The 19,575-nt window shown below is 50.8% G+C and overlaps 1 protein-coding gene across 1 annotated transcript; it reads left to right on the top strand.

Moving 5' to 3' along the window:
• The first annotated feature begins 29 nt into the window (after positions 1-29).
• HSDL1 (hydroxysteroid dehydrogenase like 1) lies at positions 30-18,889 on the top strand. Its single transcript, XM_032325888.1, has 6 exons — positions 30-167; positions 7,695-7,764; positions 11,240-11,465; positions 12,133-12,578; positions 12,803-13,030; positions 17,419-18,889. The coding sequence occupies exons 3-6, from the start codon at positions 11,246-11,248 to the stop codon at positions 17,515-17,517; spliced, it is 993 nt and encodes a 330-aa protein (XP_032181779.1). The 5' UTR covers positions 30-167; positions 7,695-7,764; positions 11,240-11,245; the 3' UTR covers positions 17,518-18,889.
• The last annotated feature ends 686 nt before the right edge of the window (positions 18,890-19,575 follow it).

Below are 19,575 nucleotides of genomic sequence, written 5' to 3'. Positions count from 1 at the left end.
AACGGCTCCGCCCCCCTGCGCGTGCGCGGGTCACGTGGGGGCGCGGCCCGCGGCAACTGCGGCGGCGGCGGCGGCGGCGGCGGTGGCGACGGGGGTGTTGCTGGTGACGGGGGCGGTGGCCGCGCGGCTCTGGCGGGACCGGCTCCGAGACTGCGCCGCCTCTGCAGGTACCACGCCCCCACCTCACCCCGCGCCTCCCCGCGCCCGGCCCGGGGGCCCGGCCCCACTTGCTGTCCCTCGGCCCGAGCCTCCCGGTGCGCCCCGCCACGCCCCCTGGGACCGTACCCCTTCGGCGCCATCGGCACCCCGGACCCCCTTCGTCTCTCCGTCCCCTCGGACCCCCGCCTCGGCACCCCTCCTTCCAGACTCGCCCCCCAGCCCCACGGCGCCCCTTCCCGGCTCCATCCCGGAGTCGCACCCCCGGAGGACCCTCTGTCCCGGGTCCGCCCCCTCCCCCAGGACCCGGCGGACCCGGGACCCCACCCACCCGAGCGCGGCCCCTCTGGCCGCAGACCCCAGCCCGGGGCTCCCAGCGAGGCTCCGAGACTCACCCCTTTGTCCGTGCTCCTTTATTCTCATTTCTGGGGGACTTGGTTGGAGTGGCATTTGTTGTCGTCTTTGTTCTGAATCAGGAGTAATTCGGAATCGGGGCGCTCTGGAAGGAAGCGCGGCGGTTTGCTGGGGTTTGCTGGGCGCTGCCGGCTGCCGGGGAGAGGAAGGCTTGGGAGATGGATGAAGCGGTCCCCTGCTTCAGAGGAACGTGCAGCCCGGCGGACCCAAGCAAGCCCTGGAGCCCTGGCGGTGATGCCCGCAGGAATCCCGCCCCCGGGGGTCTCACAATGGGGCGGCTAGCCAGGCCTCTGGACTTCCGTAGACCTCGATCCGAATTCCCTTGGGGGCCTGGGTATGTCACTTGCATCTCAGTTGGCCTCAGTTTCCCCATCTGTAAACGGGTGACTGTAACTCAGCCCCCTAAGGTTTGAGAGAACAGTGAGGTGTGAGGGACAGAGCTCTTTGCTTAGGGGCATCTGGGTGTTTCAGTCGGTTAAATTGGCTGCCTGCAGATCCGGTCATGATTCGGGGGTCCTGGGATCAGGCAGAGAGCCTGCTTCTCCCTCCCCTTTGCTGCTTCCCCTGGTGTGCTCTCTCTTGCTCTCTCTCAAATAAATCTTTAAAAAAAAAAAAAAAAAAGAAAAAAAGAAAGAAAAACAAACAAACAAAACCCAGCCCTTTGCTTAAAGCCAGCTCTGAGTTCTAACCCTGACCGGTGCTAGCTCACCTTGAACACTGGAGTTAGAGGAGCTAATAGCTAAGGTTTACTGAGCAGTTTAGTTTGGGGACTGTTCTCTGCTTTACGTGTATGACTTCGTTTAATTCTTAAAATCTTAGGCTGGACCTCTTATCTCCGTGTTTCGGTAACATCGGGTAACGTGAGGAAAACGCGGAGGTGAAGTAACTTCAGCTTCATCCAGCACAGCTCTTGGGAGGGGGAGAGCCTTGATCCGACTCCAGGAAGTCTATTTTCAGAGTCTGTGGTTTAGTCACTACAGTAATATTCTAGGAGCAGAGAGTTCAACAAATCAGTATTTTTTAAGTAGATTTTAAAAATTGGCAGAAAATTCGTAGGACATAAAATTCATCCCCTTAGCCATTTTAAAAGTGTGCTCTTCACAGCAGTGCGTTCACTATGTGCCACAGCCCCCACCGTTTAATTCCAGAACATTCCCAGCATCCTCGAAAAATATCCTACCCCCGTTAGCAGTCACTCCCCGTTCCCGCTGTGCCTTTGCTCTGGCCACCCTGTTCTACTCTCTGTCCCTGGATTTGCCTGATCTGAACAGTTCATATAGATTGGATCAGACGGTGTTTGGTCTTTTGCTGAGTGTGGTGTTTTCGGGGTCTGTTTCAGCGGCACGCCCCCACTTCCGTCTTTTTATTGCTGTCTGATACTCCATTATGCGGACAGATCGCATTTTGTTTACCCATTTGCCTGTTGATAGACATTTGGGTTATTCCCCTGTGTTATCTATTGTGAACAGAGCTGCCTGCGGTAGGCTCTACAAGTTTTTTGTGTAAGCTATATTGGTTGGATACCTAGGAATGGATGCCGTTGTTATTTAAATTCCAAATGGAGCCCTGAAACCCAGGCTTATTGGATCTCGGATGAGAACTCCCATTTCTGCCCTTTCTGCCGAGCTCCCCATGAATTCAGGTTAGTGGTATCCCAGAAGTGGGCAACGGAAGTAAAGGAAACTCCAGAATGTCCTGATGCACTATAGGAACTTTGTGAGAGTGTGGACACAAAGGTTGAGAAGCTCCTTCCGTTTTTTTTCTCCTCAAGAGTGAAATCTGAGCTTTGAACCCAAAGCTGTATTTGCTTCTATTTATTTAAACAGATGTTTTATACAGACTTACACCAGCTGCTGAGGAGGAATTTTAATGGTGGGGGCGATCCCAGCCTCACACCACCACCGAGCCCTCACAGGAGGGTTAAAAGCGTAAACCTGCAAAGCAAAATTGTGAAAAATTCGAGATGATGGAAAATGCGTTTATGTCCTGGGGCTAAGAGGGGATTTCTTACCTGAAACCCAACAAAGCACAAAGCATACAGGAAAAAGATCTGTTTGTCTGCCGGATAATCAAGGTGTTAGTTCATCAAAAGCACTACAAAGCGAGCAAACAGAGAGACAGTATCTAGAACGTAGAGGGAGAAGGGAGACAACACAGTAGAAGTAAGGGCAAAAGCTAGGAACAGGCTCACAGATAGCAGAGAAGCTTCATAAGGATGCAGTCAACCTTACCAGTCATCAGGAAATGAAAGTTAAAGCCAGAGTGTTACCCCCCCTTTCAAGGCCACCCTGGGGGCCGAAGGTGAACATACTGGTGCATCCAGTTGGGGAGGGACACTGTGAACTAACGCTGGCTGACTGTGCCTGTGCCGTGGGGATTGGCCCAGCAGCTTGGGCAGTGCCTGCCAGAATGCAGCGGGGCCCTGTGGCCCGGCAGCGTGACTCCGGTATGTCCCTTCAAGGGACTTGGGCACCTGTGCGTTCAGCACCTCTGTTCCTAACTGTAGGGTAAAAGCCAGAAAAACACCAGCCCAAATGCCCATCAGCGATAGAATGGCCGTGGGAATCCTGGTGCGTTTGTCCCGTGACTCAGTTGTGCACGGGGAAAGTATATCACAGGGACAAGACTCGAAGACAGCGCTGAGTGAAAAAAAAGCCACCAGAATACACACGCTGTGATTCCTTTAGAGAAAGTTCCAAACCAGACAAAACAGAACACTTTTCTTTCAGAAAAGTTGCTGGGTAACCGTACAACTATTTTTTTTTTTTTTTTTTTTTAAGGGCAAGGGAACTGGGAGGTCAGAACTGAGGAGGGTGGTAACCCTCCTGGGGGGCCCAGAAGGTGATGGTGGGATCAGGGGAGAAGCTATGGGGCTCCTGAGTGGGGTGGCCTCACGGGTCTTTGGTTATTTCTTGAAGTATGTGTAATAGGTTTTACAACTTCTGTGCATATTTTTCAGTTTTTTCAAGTGGCAGCAAAATTAGTTTTGGGTACACCTGCTCTTGAGAAGCTTGTGCTCTGGCTGGGGAGCCAAGAGACAAGGGAAACAGCCGAACGGAACCCAGAGTGGTGCGGGAAGGGCCTTGTGGGGGAGACCGGGAGATGGGAACTCGGGGTGTCGGTGCAGTGGCCAAAGGAGGAGCGGGAAGCGGCGCAGGGCTCCCCTTCACCCCACGCCTGGCGGGCGCTGGCGCTTATCGGTAGAGGGTTGAGCTGGTGTCGGATTGAGTGCCTACAGCAAAACAGATGCAGACTCCAGGTGAGAGAAGTAAGATCTTTATGAAAAACCTTAACGAGAAATAAGCCCCCAGCCCTGGAGCCTTTTTGAAAAGCTGGACAGTGGCGGCTGTGGATGGGGGTGGGGAGGACCACCTCAGGCTTGCCCTGCTTGGGGGAAGATCATAGGAATCTCTGAGGCTGTTTGTGGCTCCTGCGAACACGAGAAGCTTTTGGTTTAAGGGATGTGCAGGCTTTGCAGCTTGTCTCTGTACTGTCCGGAAGACGAGCCGGACCGTCTCCCTGGCCTTCCATCCGTCCGTCCTAGTTTCCTATTGTTGCTGTAACAGATTACCGCAAACTTCTCACCGTTCTGGAGGTCGGAAGTCTGGCATCCGTCTCGGGCTAACACCAGGATGTCAGCAAGGCTGTGTCACTCCCAGAGGCTCTGGGGAGAACCTCTTTCCTGCCTTTGCCAGATGCTAGAGGTGCCTGCGTTCTAGAGGGTAACCCCTCTCCCCATCAAGTCCAGCAGCCTCCTGTCTTGAAATCCTGCCTGTCTCCTTGACCTCTGCTTCTTGACCGCATCCCCCCCGACTTTTACCTGCCTCCTTCCTCCAAGGCCACAAAAGTGCGTGGTCACAGCAGTCACCGCACTGCGGCCCCCACCCGGATCATCCAGGATCAGCTGCTCCTTTTAAGGTCTTTAGCTTAATCACATCTGCAAAGGCCTCTTTGCCACGGAAGGTGGGGCAAAGGTGGGGCATTCATTCGGTGAGGTGGAGGATTAGGGCGTGGCCAGCTCCCAGGGCCACCCCGTGGGTGCCCCACGCTGCCTTTGTTTGGTGGGGCTTTCTCTGTCTTCTCCCATCATGCTAGCTGGTTTCCGTGAAAGCGCCTGGCCCGCCTGTCTGATGGCCTTTTGCCGTCGGGCCGCATTTGTTTAGGTAACTTGGTGATGTCCGTGGTGGAGCCTACTTGTGCCCCAGAACTCTTGCTTCGTGAAGGTTTCATGTGAGGTTTGCTGGCTCTTGTCACTGCTGGGCTGAGCCCGCTCAACCCTGGGTCAGGAGAATGTTACATGTCACAGCAGGCCTTTGTTCTGTTCTGTTTTAAAATTTTATTTATTTTATTATTTCTACACCCAGCTTAGGGCTTGAACGTGTTACCGGGAGATCCAGAGTCGTCCGTTCTACGGACTGAGCCAGCCAGGCGCCCCCATAGCCGTCCTCTGAAGACGTGAGGAGTTCGCCTCACGTGAGACTTGCCCCTTGGAGTTTTGACTGTAATTATCCCATGACACTTTTGTGTTTGCACTGTTACCTTTAGGGTTTGTTTTAGGACCCTCTGGGAGCAATTTGAGGTTTACCTTAAAACAGAGAGAAAGGTGCAGAGACGGCCCGCGGACCCCTGATCCCGCACACGCGGGGCATTCCCCCACTGTCAAGGTCACTCACCAGAATGGTGCCTTTTTTTTTTAAGTCAGGGAGGAACCTGCATGGACACGTCACCATCACCTGAAGTTCATAGTATACCTGGACGACCTTCACGTATTTGATGCGTCAGCGCTGATGAATGTTGCCCGGCAGATGTGGAAAGTGCCTCAGACGATAGGGAATTGCTCTTTTCCTCTTTGGGGGTCAGCTCTCTCTTCCTCCACCTGCTTTTCTCCTACTTGGTTCGCTGATGACTGAGTTTTCTGTAGTGGCAGGAAAACAAAGCTTTATAACTTCTACAAGCAGATTGGGTGGGGGCCGGGATTTTACTGTGGTGCAGTGCGGCTTTCTAAATAGTGGGCTTCACTTCGTTTTAGGCTAGTACCTGTCTGCCGAGAAGTGGCCTAGTCAAACCCTCATAGCGGGGTAAGTGCAGCTAGGTATCTTGGTAGGGTTCTGGGCTTAAGTGTGTAATAAACTCCTTTAAACCTGGATTTCTGTGAGATTTCCTGGTTATTAATGGCTTTGGGGGAAGTCTTGATTTCTTCTTTCATTAGGAAGACATTATTTTCCATCATGTACTCAGGGTGGGGAGAGGGCTGACAGGATGTCCGGAAGGTCTGCTGTCCTGTTGTTTTCCACTTCCAGACCATCAGGCTGAGAACGAATGTAGGAGAAGGTCTGGTCTGTCTGAGAAGCAGCACGAGTCTTCACAAAGCCATGTGGTCTCTGTTCAGCCTTGCCTTGTCCCCTTCTGGAAGGAAGAGGGTCTCAGACCCCTCACTTCCTGCCCGCATCCGCAGAGCTGCCCCCTCTGCTGCCAGCCACCTTTTACGACAAACCCGATCGGCTTCCTGCTGTGGCAAAAGGGACTTAACTCAGAGAGTCAGTCCACACGCTTCTGTTTGGCACAAAGACCTTTCACAATATGGCCTTCCCTTCCAGCCACCTTGGCACCCTCGGGTGCACTTCCTGTGCTGGGAGCCTGTTGAATTTGTTACCATTTCCTGGCGGGCTGGTCCTTTTGTAGTGACTGTGCCCTTGGCTCCTCTCTGCTCAGGAGGGTCTGGAAGCCCAGCAGTGCCCTCGCCACTGTGCCCTGAGTCGCGCTGTTTATCTTGGTGAATTCCGCCTACACAGGTTATTGTTTGTAAGTAAATGGGGTGTTTGAATATGTCAGTCTTCTGTGAGTTTGGTGGCTGTGAGTCAGGTCTCCATCTTGAGCCATGTCTGGGGAGTGAGGAGATGGCATGCTGTCCCCCAAGGCTGTAGACCCGGCCTAGAACACTGGCAGCCCTCAGATTCTCCGTGATGGAAAACAGAGGTAGCCGTGACAGTCTGTGTTTAAGGTGCTTGCCTGCGGTGGAACTGCGTTGTTGAATATCGTCCTGGTCCCCCTGTGACAGGACGGCTGGAGGGGAGTGTGACTGGCGATGCCAGGAAGCCAGGCCTCGCCAGGTCCAAGGCCCTTGGGACCACTGTTCTCCATGTCTCTGAAGTGGGTGCACCTTTCTGTTGCACCTGAGTGGGGGGTCGCTGGCGGGTTTTGCACATGGGGTTTTCTTTCTGTAGGGGGGAGTTTGGTGGTCCCCTTGCCAGTTGGCGAATGAGAAAGTGCGTAGGCTGAGAGCTGAACTAGAGTCCCGTAGTGTGGCTTCATGTAGTGGCCGCCTTGCCATGGGCTACCTGTGGTGGAAGGGGCTGGAAGCAGAGAGGAGTAGGGTTTGGCCTCAGCCCTGGAGCAGCTCAGCGTGCTGGGGGGGGGGGGGGGCGCTTCAGAAACAGAGTGGTGGAAGGCAGCGTCCAGGGTGGGAGGAAGGGGAAAGGGGGGCCAGAGGTTCCTTTTTTCTGCATTCTGAAAGTGCTAGAAGGGGCTGCTGCCCATACCGAGGGACACGTCTTCCCGCCACCTCTGCCTGCTGATGAGACAGTGCGGGATGCCTGGGCTCCCTTGGCCAGCCGGAATCCACCAGGAAGGTGGCATTGTGGGGCCGCAGCCCCTGTGGGAGCCCAGGGGCCCTGCAGGCAGAGCCGTGGAAGGGAGAGAGAGAGAGAGAGAGAGAGCGAGCGAGCGAGCGCCGTGAGGCGGCCCCGGGAGTGATGATGGCCGGGTCTGCTCCCCCTCCCCACCTGCTCCTGGGCTTTGTGTCCGGAGCTCCCAGTGTCTGTGCAGAGCGCCACCTCTCTCCCAGCTGTTGGAACCGGTTTCCTTCCGTTTGATGAACTGTTCCTTAAGAGAGAAGGTGCGGGAAAAGCAGGCGCGTTCCAGCTGAGGCTTCCTTCAGACGCCGTCGGTGTCTTCCTTTTTCTTCTATGAGGAAGGGCTTTGCCATCTGCACAGGGGATTCATGGCATAAAAATTTGTGTTTCCTTAATTTTGAAAAGCTTTGGCTCATGTGTCTATCAAGCTTTTTCTGTCAAGGTGTGAGGGCGAAAGAAAGGACTTTGTTTCATGTCGGTGTTTGTTCGCAGGTCGGCCTGAAGACGCCAGCTTCCTCTTGAACACCCAGAACCGGCAGAGGGAAGGTCAGAGAAAACCAAGGTGGGTAAGGACCCCAGCAGAAGAATCAGGAATCTTCTGTGTGTCAGGCCGCTTTTGATTGTTTTTCCTTCCAAACGTTCAGACTCTTGGAAAAAATTGTGTTTGAGGGGGAAGAAGTGCCCTTTCCACAGCTTCCCGTCAGCATGAGGCCGTGCCGTGAGCCACGTCTGACCTGCTCCTGTTTAGGGAGAACCTTGTTGTAGACCCTGCAGTTACCTTCCCCACAAGTACGGCTTTGCTGGCAGCCCCATAGATCTCCATACGTGGGGTATAAATTTTCATTGAAAATAGTGTTTCAGTAGCGTAGATACAACCCGTAATTTTTTTTTTAAGATTTATTTATTTATTAGAGAGAGAGACCGAGAGAGAGTAGGAGCAGGGAGGAGAGGCAGAGGGAGAAGCAGGCTCCCCGCTGAGCAGGATCCCGAGGCAGGGCTCCGTCCCAGGACCCGGAGGTCACGACCTGAGCCGAAGGCTTAACCCACTGAGCCACCCAGGTGCCCCCACCCACCTGTTATTAGGAGAACAGATCGAATATTCTAAGAATCCAGATTTTTTTGTTGTTGTTTTGTTATTCCTAATTTTATTATACTGTGTTGGAAAAGGACTAGTACCCACAAATATTATACTTTTTTGCTTTTACTTTCCTTGTGGCTTCGTATTAGATTAGTTAACAGCAGAAGGCACATGCACACTTTGAAGGAATTATTTCAGGAACTCCTCAAAGTGAAGGTTTAACATGGGATTTCATTTTTATGTCCTTTCTTGGAAGAAATTACTGTTTCGGTCATTTGTTTGGGGGCTGCTGCCATTGCAGGCACACTGGGGGCATGCCAGGTCAAGGGCATGCCCAGTCCGCCAGCTCCCTCCGCAGGGACTTGGCTGTGTACTGAGCTACAGAGCAAGGGCCCTTGACAAGGGTCACACGACACTCCTCCTCCTGTCTAGTGGCTGGAAGCTTGGAGGGGCATTCCTGCACTGCGGGAAGAGAATGGACGTATTTGAGATATGATGCTAACTGGGAATGTATTTGCGCGGGTCTGGGAGCAGCCCTCCCGGTGTTGTTGCCTTCTCTAGGGCAGACTGGTCAGGACAGGAAGGGCCTCTTCAGCCCACATTCCGTTGATGCTGATAACTTCAGACCTCAGAAAATCTCAGCCAGTATGGTCCTTGAAGACAAATTACCCCAAAGGAGCATTTTTTTTTTTAAAGATTTTATTTATTTATTTCACAGACAGAGATCACAACTAAACAGAGAGGCAGGTAGAGAGAGAGGGAGAAGCAGGCTCCCCGTGGAGCAGAGAGACCAATGCGGGGCTCGATCCCAGGACCCTGGGATCATGACCTGAGCCGAAGGCAGAGGCCTTAACCCACTGAGCCACCCAAGTGCCCCCCAAAGGAGCATTTAATTGTTGTTAAATTATTACAGATTTGGCTTGTGGCGTTCATAAAGTTTATAGTGTTTTCTTTTCCGATCAGTCTTGGCATTCTTGTAGGGGGGTACGTCTCTGGGAGCAGAACCCCAGGATATGGCCTGTACAGACAGGAACTGAGATGGCCCAGCTTCCGTTGTTCTCTCTGCCATTTGGGGAAAACATTCCTTTAAAGTCATGTGACGTCAACTCAGTTAGTAATATGGTAGCCGTGTGCCCCTTCCGGCTTGAGAGATTGTGTCCTTGTTGTAGGGCATTTGGGAATCCTACTGTCTGCTCCTGTCTCCAGTTTTCTGTCCTGATTCCACATGTCCTTTCTTGGTTTGTAATTTGGATTATACTTTGATGTATCTACCCCTGTGTGTATATATACATTCACATACCCCTCTCTGTGGTCAACAGGTTTTCCATTATCTTAGGCCTTTTATTGCAGGACGCTGCCGCTCTTAGAATGTGTTCCATTGCAGTGGCTGGTTGGTTTTTTCCCGCTTCGCGCATTGTCACTCTGCAGAACCTCTTCAGGCCTGCATCGCCCTTCGGTGGCGCCTTCCCTCATTCTTCCTTCATCTTAGGCCTATTTTTGCTGCTATCATTGGGAATTCTCTTAGTTTCACGATTTTATTTTTTTGTGTGTGTTTCAAGGGGACTTTGAAGAGCGGCCATTCCCATAAATATTACATACATATTTTGGATTAAAGTCAACTTTTCCTTCGTGTAATAAATAAATCTTTGAGTTCGTGCGTATCAGAGCTCCCCGTAATGTAATTGCAGGCTCTTGTGATCCCTTCGCTGTCTCGTCCCTCGGAGACAGCACGCAGCTGGATCCCACCTCCGTGGTTCTCAGGTCTGGGCTAGGAACCAAGTTCGTTAGCCGCGGTGGCACCAGGCCTTTGCCTCTGCAGGGTCAAGTCTCCCACCATAGGGACACATAAAGCCGTTCATACGGCATTTAAAATAGTTTCGTTAAGTGTCCTTCTGTTCTCCTGGGCGCAGTTTAACTCATATTTGAATCCTTTGCTTCAGTCACGGTCCATGGAACATAGTAGGCACTTTGTAAATGCTTGCCGCGTGGGTACGTACAGGAGTCGTACGGGACTCTTTCCTTAGCTGTAAGGCGCAGGGCAGAGATGGGGTGCCTGTGACAGCAGTAAGACTGAGGAGTGCTTGCTTTCTTGTTGTTTCAGAAAACCCGTTCCTTGGGTGCTTGGGTGGCTCAGTCGATGAAGTGTCTGCCTTCAGCTCAGGTCATGATCCCGGGGTCCTGGGATCGAGCCCCGCATTGGGCTCCCTGTTCAGCAGGGGAATCTGGTTCTCCCTCTCCCACTCCTCATGCATGCTTGTGTTCCCTCTCTTGCTGTGTCTCTGTCAAAGAGATAAATAGAATCTTTAAAAAAAAAAAAAAAAGCAGTTCCTCAAGCTTGGGATTTTTTTGTAATTTTTTTGGTAATTTTTTGTATTTCTTTATAAATCAACGTTTATGCGTATTACGTATATCTAATATAATTTATGTGAAAGTTCGCTATAGGTAAGTTTTACCTCAAATGGACCGTGAGCTCTTTTTGGCCAAGGCGCCGTCTTCGTGCTGCTCCTCCTCCGGCTCTGTCTCCGCGTGGGCGGGCGGCCCTCCGAGGGCTGATGACGGAGGAGCAGACACGTAAACACACCTCTGAGCTGTTACAGGAATTAGAAGTCTGTGTCTATCACTGCTGGGCGAGGAGCTTTTTTAGGGCACAGAGCATATTGTGTTTATCTCTGTATCTACAACATGCCCCGCGGTGCCTGGATTTTCATAGGAATCTCAAAGCTCTCGGTAGTTACACGTTGACTGATCTCCTTGGGAGGAAAGGACTTCCGGAGCTGCAGACGGCAGCGAGACTCTGCGTTGAGCGGGTCCCTGGGGTATGTGCGTTTGAAACGCTTCCCTTATTTGAGTGCCTCACTGACAAGCTCTGGCATCCTTGGATGTCTGTCTTCATTCCGACTCTGCGTGTTCCACGGACATAATTAAGTAAAGAACACCCCTCTCTTTCCCTTCCCTGCAGGCCGCCATGGCTGCCGTTGACAGCTTCTGCCTCTTGTATAGGGAGATCGCCAGGTCCTGTAATTGCTACATGGAAGCTCTGGCCTTGGTCGGAGCCTGGTACACGGCTAGGAAAAGCATCACGGTCATCTGTGATTTCTATAGTCTGGTCAGGCTGCATTTCATCCCGCGCCTGGTGAGCAGAGCGGATCTGATCAAGCAGTACGGAAGATGGGCAGTCGTGAGTGGTAAGAAAGGAGATGTGGTCCTGGCCCGATTTCAGAACACAGTCGTCTCTCCTGTTGAGGCTGCGTTCTCAGTGGGCTGCCTTATTCGAGGAGTCACTGAATTCACCGTGATGTGTTCTTGGGAGCACAGCTCTGTCGTGATGCCGGTCACCGTTTCTTAGCGCCCTCCTCTTGGAACGATGTTTGTCCTTCTTGCTCTGTCCTCCTGTTCCCAGTCCTGCCTCAGCCCACCTTCGGTCCCTTTTGAGATTGTCCTTAGAAATTGTCACCGTCCGCTCCCTTATTTTAAATTTCATTTTGATTTATCATTATTTCCCATATTTTGATATATCATTATTATCATTATAATAGGGAGTTATTACCTCCCTAACACTCATGTAAGCCAGATACAAGTTTGAAAACCATTTCCTGCTGTGTCTCCTACCCAGCTCGGTGAACCTGAAGCTCCCTTCCCCTGCTTGTCAGGGTGTCTGCGAGAGTGTTTGACTAAAGGTGTCGGTGATACTTGGATGCGACACTGTACCCGACACAGTGACCAGTGTGAGAACTGGGTTTATTTCTAGTGTGACCCCTTCTCAGCTGAAACCCAGAAACAGGAGATTTAAGGTTTGCTCTGAAGGTCCCAGCATGAGATGAGCCCGCTCACCTTCCCTGGCCTGTATCGCAGGTGCGACCGATGGGATCGGAAGAGCCTACGCAGAGGAACTGGCAAGCCGGGGCCTCAATATCATCTTGATCAGCCGCAGCCAAGACAAGCTGCAGACGGTAGCGAAAGACATAGCCGACACCTACAAAGTGGAAACGGAGGTCATAGTTGCGGACTTTGGCAGCGGCCGCGAGATCTACGACCCGATTCGAGAAGCTCTGAAAGACAAAGACATTGGCATCTTGGTGAATAATGTAGGCGTGTTTTATCCCTACCCCCAGTATTTTACTCAGGTCTCCGAGGACAAACTCTGGGACATCATCAATGTAAATATTGCTGCAGCTAGTTTGATGGTCCATATAGTGTTACCAGGGATGGTGGAGAGAAAGAAGGGTGCCGTTGTCACCATCTCTTCCGGCTCCTGCTGCAAGCCGACGCCCCAGCTGGCTGCGTATTCTGCTTCTAAGGTAATGTATTCCCGATTGGAAAGCGAAGTCATAAAGCAGGAGGACATTGCTTATATGGTTCGGTCCAGTTTGCGGAGCCTTTTGTGTCCAACTCGTGTCTATTTCTGCTGTACTTTTACCTGATATGGTAATCAGCAAGGCTGTTTTCTTCTGAATTTTCTTCCAAGTCCCCCCCCCACAACACCCCCACCCACTAAGTCTTTAACCCTGCTCTGTCTCAACAGGCTTATTTAGACCACTTCAGCAGAGCCCTGCAGTATGAGTACGCTTCCAAAGGCATCTTTGTACAGAGTCTCATCCCATTCTATGTGGCAACCAACGTGACCGCACCTGGCAGCTTTCTGCACAAGTGCCCGTGGCTGGTGCCTTCGCCCAAAGTGTACGCGCACCATGCTGTTTCTACCCTTGGCATCTCGAAAAGGACCACAGGATACTGGTCCCATTCTATCCAGGTAACAGGATGCGCTCAACTCTTACAATTAGGTTGATGCAGCCTCAGCCTTTCGGAATGATACGTGGCAATCCAACTGGAGCCTGCTGCTGAAACGGGGGAATTGCACATTCTGATTCTTAAACCTGACACTCATAGTGGTTCTGGTGAAGTCGCTGAAGTTCTCCGTGCTGCTCACTGATAGTTTGATTCGTGTGGCCCCGTAGAGATGGAAGAATGCTGCTTTAGTCTAGGAAGTGGCAGGAGTATAAATTACTCAGCATTCCTGGGGGCTCTTTGCATAAAGATTATTAAATTTGCCATCACCACATCCATAGATAAGAAAAGCAGCAATTAGTTTTTCCTTGTATCGAAATATTTGGCTGAAAGTTTCTTTAGTAAGAAGGAGCTTGATTTATTCACTCCTCTGTTAATGTTTAGCCCATAAGGAGTTTGCTGGCGGAAGTTTGATGTGCCAGACACACCATGTAAAGAAATGTCTGTGCTCATCCTGGTCAGTCTTCCACGTTAGGGCTTGAGTAAAGAGGGAAAGCTGGCCTGTGTTGGCTCTAGGATCTGGAAAATGCTCAGTGTCTTGTATGAAGGCAGTTTTGGGAGCTCTTCAGGGAGCTGTGGATTGCAGCGGGCAGGTGAGTTGGGGGAGGGCCATGGAAATCACAGGCTCCGCAAATAAGGCTGTGGGGAGCAGCAGGCAGGTAGACTGGGACGGAGGAAGCAGGTGTATTTGTTAATCCGTTGACAGCAGCAGAGACATGGCTGGGAGCAAGTGCTGGTGGGAAGGGGATGTGTAGGAGAATGGCCTGAAGATAGGGGAGAGAAGGTGTGCTTCCCGGCAGCGCGGGCGGGACCCAGGGCACCGTGGAGGGGGCGACAGGGAAGCCACAGTGGCGAGCAGGGGCTGTCATCTGCTGACTCCCGGGAGGTGGGGGCTTGCAGAGCGAGGAGGTTTGAAGTGAGAGTGTCGGGGGTGGAGAGCAGGGCGCTGCTGCTGTGCCAGTGACCCTTTTGGGAGCCCCTGCGGGGATGGCCTCTAGAGTGGTTTTACAGCCTTTTACTGATCTGAGCCGGTGCTCAGTCTGTGTCAGTGGTTCTTTGTGATGAGCTTGCTCAGCGGTCGCGGGGGGAGCCCTCACTCCTTGCTGGGCCCCAGCCCTTACGGATGTCTGCGCAGCCCCGTTCCCACGCAGGAGCTGTATGAGTTGGCCTTTTGTACTTTCTTGGGATTCATGGAGTTAGACGATGGCATCTTCTCTGTGTTATGCGAGATGTCTTAACGATTTGTGAGCAGAAAACAGAAAAAAATGCTTTGCACTTAAAGCAGCTACAAAGCAGTCGGATGTCTTGGCTTTAATAGTTAACTCGTTATCAGCGTTGTTTTGGGAGCCTTTCTTCCCATTTTCAGAATTGCATGAGGCTGAGTTTTCAGCTTTGGAACACAGAGTAAGGCTGGCGGAAGAGCCTCTGGCCTTCTGTTTGGGTTACTTGACGTGGAGGCCAGAAACACATGCTTATGTGTTAGGTTGATAAGCCACTAACTTGACAACTTGACCAGTCTTGCTTATAACTCCAGGGGCTGTGTTCCTGGTGTAGGAAGACAGAGAAAGCCACAGGGACAGGCAAGAGGGTTGGGGGCAGCTGAGCTCTGGACTGGCCTGCAGTCTGCTCTGAATTCCTACCCGCTTGAGGCGTATCTGTTCCCATGTAGCGTGTCTGTGTTGCTCTTGGAGAAAGACGATGTGGCATTTAGAGGTGAGGGGAGCTACTTGGCCTTGAGAAGGCCCTGGGGATGCAGGTCCAGGGGAGAGGCAGGCCAGCAGCTGAGGTCCGGGCCCTCCTGCACAGCCCAGGTTCCCATGCCCGTGGCCAGCCAGGAAGGGAGCCTCAAACCACACCCCGGCACTGTAGCTTTGTTTCCACCTTCGGAATAACTCTGGCTGAGCATCCAGCCCAAGTTTGTGGGGATCTTTTCCTTCCTTCCCACCCCCATTTCTTAGCTACGTCCTTCCCATCCCAGTGTCTGGGAGACACTGAAGCATTGCCATTTCCTTGCCAATGCAGAGTTCCATCCGGTTGTCTGTGGTATCGGCCACTGACGTCTTCTTCTGGCTCTGGGTCCCCACAGGGGCTGTCAATTACTATTGGCTTTTGTCGCAGGGGAGGACAGCTCCTTTCTCAGGCCTGGACTGGTGAGTCAGGTCTCTGAACGTGCACAGAGCCTTCCAGAGCCAAAGACCCAGCCCTCCGCTCTCTGTTCTCACTCGCTCCCCCTCTAAACAAGTGCATGAGTCAGCCCTTTAGTTTCTAATCTGTCAGTACCCAGAGGATGCAATTCTCTCCTCTTCCATTAGCTCTTTCCATCCTGCTCCCTGGGGTGCTAAGACCCCATTAGGATCAGCCAGAAGTGGTGTGCCAGCGGCGGTTCCAGGCGTAGCCCTGTAGGAACCTGGCAGGGTGTGTCCTGCTGCTGGTCCCCTGTGACAGACAGTGGCCGTGTTGAGCGGAAATTAAGAACAAACAGATTTCTGGTTGTTGATAGCTTCTCCACTAAATAAATGCTGAAAAAATGCATGGTAGTCTTCCCCTTATCAGCGGGGATATGTTCCATGGCATCCAGTGGCCGCCTGGAGCCGTAGGTAGTGTTGGACCCTATAAAAACTGTGTTTTTCCCTGTTCGGGCAGACCTGTGATAAAGTCTACTTTATCAGTGAGGCACAGTGAGAGGTTAACACCGATTCCTGGTAATAAAATAGAGCAGTCATAACGGTGTCCTGTAATCAAAGCTACATGAATGTGGTCTCTCTGGAAATACCTGTACAGTTCGTGGCCTTCTTGTTGAGATGAACGTGAGATGATCAAATGCCTGTGTGAGGACAGGGAGTAAGGGGACGTCGCGTTAGGTGGCTGTTGACAGGGCGCTGGGTCAGGCTTCTGGACCACAGTTGACCTTGGCCGTGGGTAACTGAAACCATGGAAAGCAAAACCAGGACAGCAGGGGCACCAGTGTACTCGGAAGAGGCGGTCCAGCTCTGTAGTCTGTCGCAGGTGCCTCTGCGTTTGAGTGCATCCCTACTTCCAGGGTGCTCCTACGCGACCCGAAGCTGACTTCTTTTATCTCCTTACACTTAAGTGTCTTTCGCTTTAAAACAGCAGCTCTAAGGAAGGTACCCCAGTATTTCCCTCACAAAATCCTGGCTCTTTAACGAGGTCCAGAGAGATGTTAGTCATGTCCCCAGAACGTTTCCCCTGGCTCCTGGCCAGATGCAGATACAGGGCTCCTGTCTCCGAGGAGGTCAGCCAGAGCTTCTCTGGAACCTGCGGTGGCCTGCTGCGGCTGTCCCTGTTACTGGGACCTCGTCCAGTTCAGTGCAGCTTCCCTGGGTCTGGGGTGACCTCTGTTATTTTATTTCTGTTCAAGGCTAGCATTTTAGCATTTGTCAGTGGTGTGTTCATCTCCCTTTCTTTCCGATTTTTTTTTTTAAAGTAAGCTCTGTGCGCATTATGGGGCTTGAACTCACAACCCCAAGATCCAGTGTTGTACGCTGTAACGACTGAGTCAGGCCTCCCATTCATCTCCCTTCCTTTCCATACAAGTAGAGCTTGTGCTCAGCTCCGTCTTGGACAGACCCGTCAGCACAGCGCAGGCTTCCCCCCATCGGCGCTGTTGGCCTTTGGTGTCGGATAATCCCTCGTGGGGACGCTCTCCTGGGCACTCTAGAATGTTCAGCAGCGTTCCCAACCTCTGCCCACTGGATGCCAGTAGCAGCAGCACCCACGTGTGATAAGCAGGAACGTCTCTGGACGTTGCCATATATTCCCCTGGGGGCGGGGGTGGGGGGAGGGCCCTGGCAGAGAGGCCTTGGAGTGGAGCTTGGTCAGCAGGACCGCCTCCCCGTGTGCCCAGGCTGTCCCCATCACGTCTCAGGACTGCAGCCCAGTGTCCTAGCGTTTTTGATTTCTTTTTGTCACAGTGCTTTTGACTAATTTCAGCCCAGTGTGCCCCTCACAGCCCAGTTTTCTCATACTGTACTGATCATGGATGCATTGATCCATTTCACCTGCCTTTTATTCCCGGAGTGGTTTTTGTTATTCTTAACCAAGTGGATATGTTACTGGTACCCACTTAAGTAAGGATGGGATTGTAGTGCTGCGCCTGTCTGTCCCCCTCATTGGGGCAGGGGGGGTGGGCGGCGGTCCTGTTTCTTGTACTCGCATGGATTCTAGCATAGGTTCTTAGGCCAAAGTAGGTGCTTGGTATAAGAGCACCTGAGGATTTTTTTCTTCTTTTTTTGTATTTAATTTGGTGGCATTTATTGCATTGAGTCATATATTGACACTTAAGGTCTATGCTTTGGGTTCTAACCTTCTAACCTTTTTCTCTTTCATTTTTAGTTTCTTTTTGCACAGTATATGCCCGAGTGGCTCTGGGTGTGGGGAGCAAATGTTCTCAATCGTTCTTTACGTAAGGAGGCCTTATCCTGCAAAGCGTGAAACTGCCTGATGGTTTGGGAAGTTTCGCCACCTCCTGGGAACCTGCAGTATTCTGACGTTTGGAAGAACACACTTAATTTACCTTCAGTATTTACTTCTATTACTGGTTATGTAGCATACTGTTGACTCATCATTTGCAAAGCACACATAATACTTTTAGAGAATGCTGTGGAAAAACCACGAGGGCCGCATCACGTGGATGGCACAGGGCACACAGTGACCGAGGCACAGGAACGTATCGAGGGAACCTAAATTGTGATGCTTTTTTTTTTCCCTCTACACTCTCTCCAAGCTGTGTGATTTATGTTGTTCTAGGAGCTACAGCAATTCGTTACTGAAATACATAGTACTTGTTAGCTCTCGAACTTTCAAATGTTGTTTATGGGAATTTATTTCTGTAGATGAATTCCAGTATTGTTTTTTGAATGTTCATCAGGAAAGAGTATTTAAAAGTGTTATTTTATAAGTAAGATCGCTAATTAGCAGTAATTAGCAGTAGAAATCCACGTGTGTCCTATTGTATAGCTCTGTTTGACTCTGTGTATGAAAATGCTGCTCTTCAAGCGATATTCCACTAGGGAACTGTGTGTGTGTATGTTCTGTACATCTGGGCAAGTTCATTTATGGGGCAGTTATTTTAAAAAAGATGTCTTGCTAAGGTGGCTTAATGTGGAACCTTACGGGGTCTTGAAATTCTTCTGGCTTATTCCTCTTCATACTAAACATGCCTACCCGATTTTGGGCTATAAGTTTGCCGTGTGTAGTATTATACATTCTGTTGGTTGTTTTTTTTTAATCTCCTGTGGAATTAATTCATCCTTAGAATCGAACCTGCGATGGTCGACCCTTAGTCATCTCTTGATTTATAATTGTTGTGGTTAAGTGGTGGTTTCTCAGCCTGTGACCCATTTTATAACTGAAATTTAGCCCTTCAGAGCTTGTTATATCTGGTTTTCATACACTTTTCTATGTAATATTCTCTTATAGTAGAGTTATGGGAGTAAGCATCAGTTACTTAGGGAATAGTGGTTAAAATATGGACAAATGATGTGTGTGATATGATGTATGTGTTAAAATAAGTTAGAAACTCTTGGCTTGTGTAACAAATCTACGCATTACAGTGAATGCTTTTGTTGGTGTGATCGTTGTGTGCAACCCCCCTCCCCCACGATAGGGGTTAGCTTTGACACCTACTGTGAAATAAATGTTTTTGGCTCAGACCTCACAAAGCCAGACATTTTTGGGGACCACTCTCTAGTGCTTCAGCAACGATAAATCTCTATATTAATGTGACACTGTGTGCAAGTTAAGAATTTGGAGCTTATTACTGTGACACTGATGCAGAAACTAGTAAATTGGCTGAAATCAGGAATTGTTGGAATTGTCTTCTTCTGAGTATGGTATTCCATTAGGAGTTAGACCTGGGCATGCCTTTATGTCACACCCAGGATTTTGCCACTGCCATTGCCTCAGTATTTCCCGATCTCACTTGGGACTCAAATGCTTAGTGGTTGAGTTCAGAAGCTCTTGCACGTATAGACCAGGCCCTCATTACACAAAAGAAGACCTTTCAGATGTGAAAACTTGCTAGCGGTGTTATGCAGCACGGAAGGTACTGATGGGAGTCCGCTTGGAGGCCTGCCTTTTGTCACATTCAGCAATGTTCCCTCTCCTAATAGTCAACCTATGGTCATTAAGACTAGAGAAAATTTGACTTCCTGCCACATCGACCTGAATTGTAATTGACATGTAGTAAGCAGCTGCAGCTGTACATGTACAAGCACCGTGTTTTCTTCCCAGGAGTTATGGGACTCAGCCGTGTCTTCTATTTATAGGTGATGTAGGGAGTCACTGTTACATGATGAGAATAAGTAAATCATGTCAGTGATGTTTGCAAATTCTCTGCTTGGCAGGACCTGTGCAAAAGCTGTTGGGTGTAAAGCTAGTGAAAGATCAAAACCAAGAATCTTCCTTAGGTTTCCTCTGGTAATACACCTTTTCCCAGAACCCATTTGAGAATCATCATTGGGCCACTGGAGATGGGGTTTCTTACTAAGA

Source organism: Mustela erminea, chromosome 19 (genome assembly GCF_009829155.1).
Source record: "Mustela erminea isolate mMusErm1 chromosome 19, mMusErm1.Pri, whole genome shotgun sequence".
Lineage (NCBI taxonomy): Eukaryota > Metazoa > Chordata > Mammalia > Carnivora > Mustelidae > Mustela > Mustela erminea.
The sequence above is the reverse complement of the archived record's forward strand: the minus strand, read 5'-3'. Positions and strand labels throughout refer to the sequence as shown.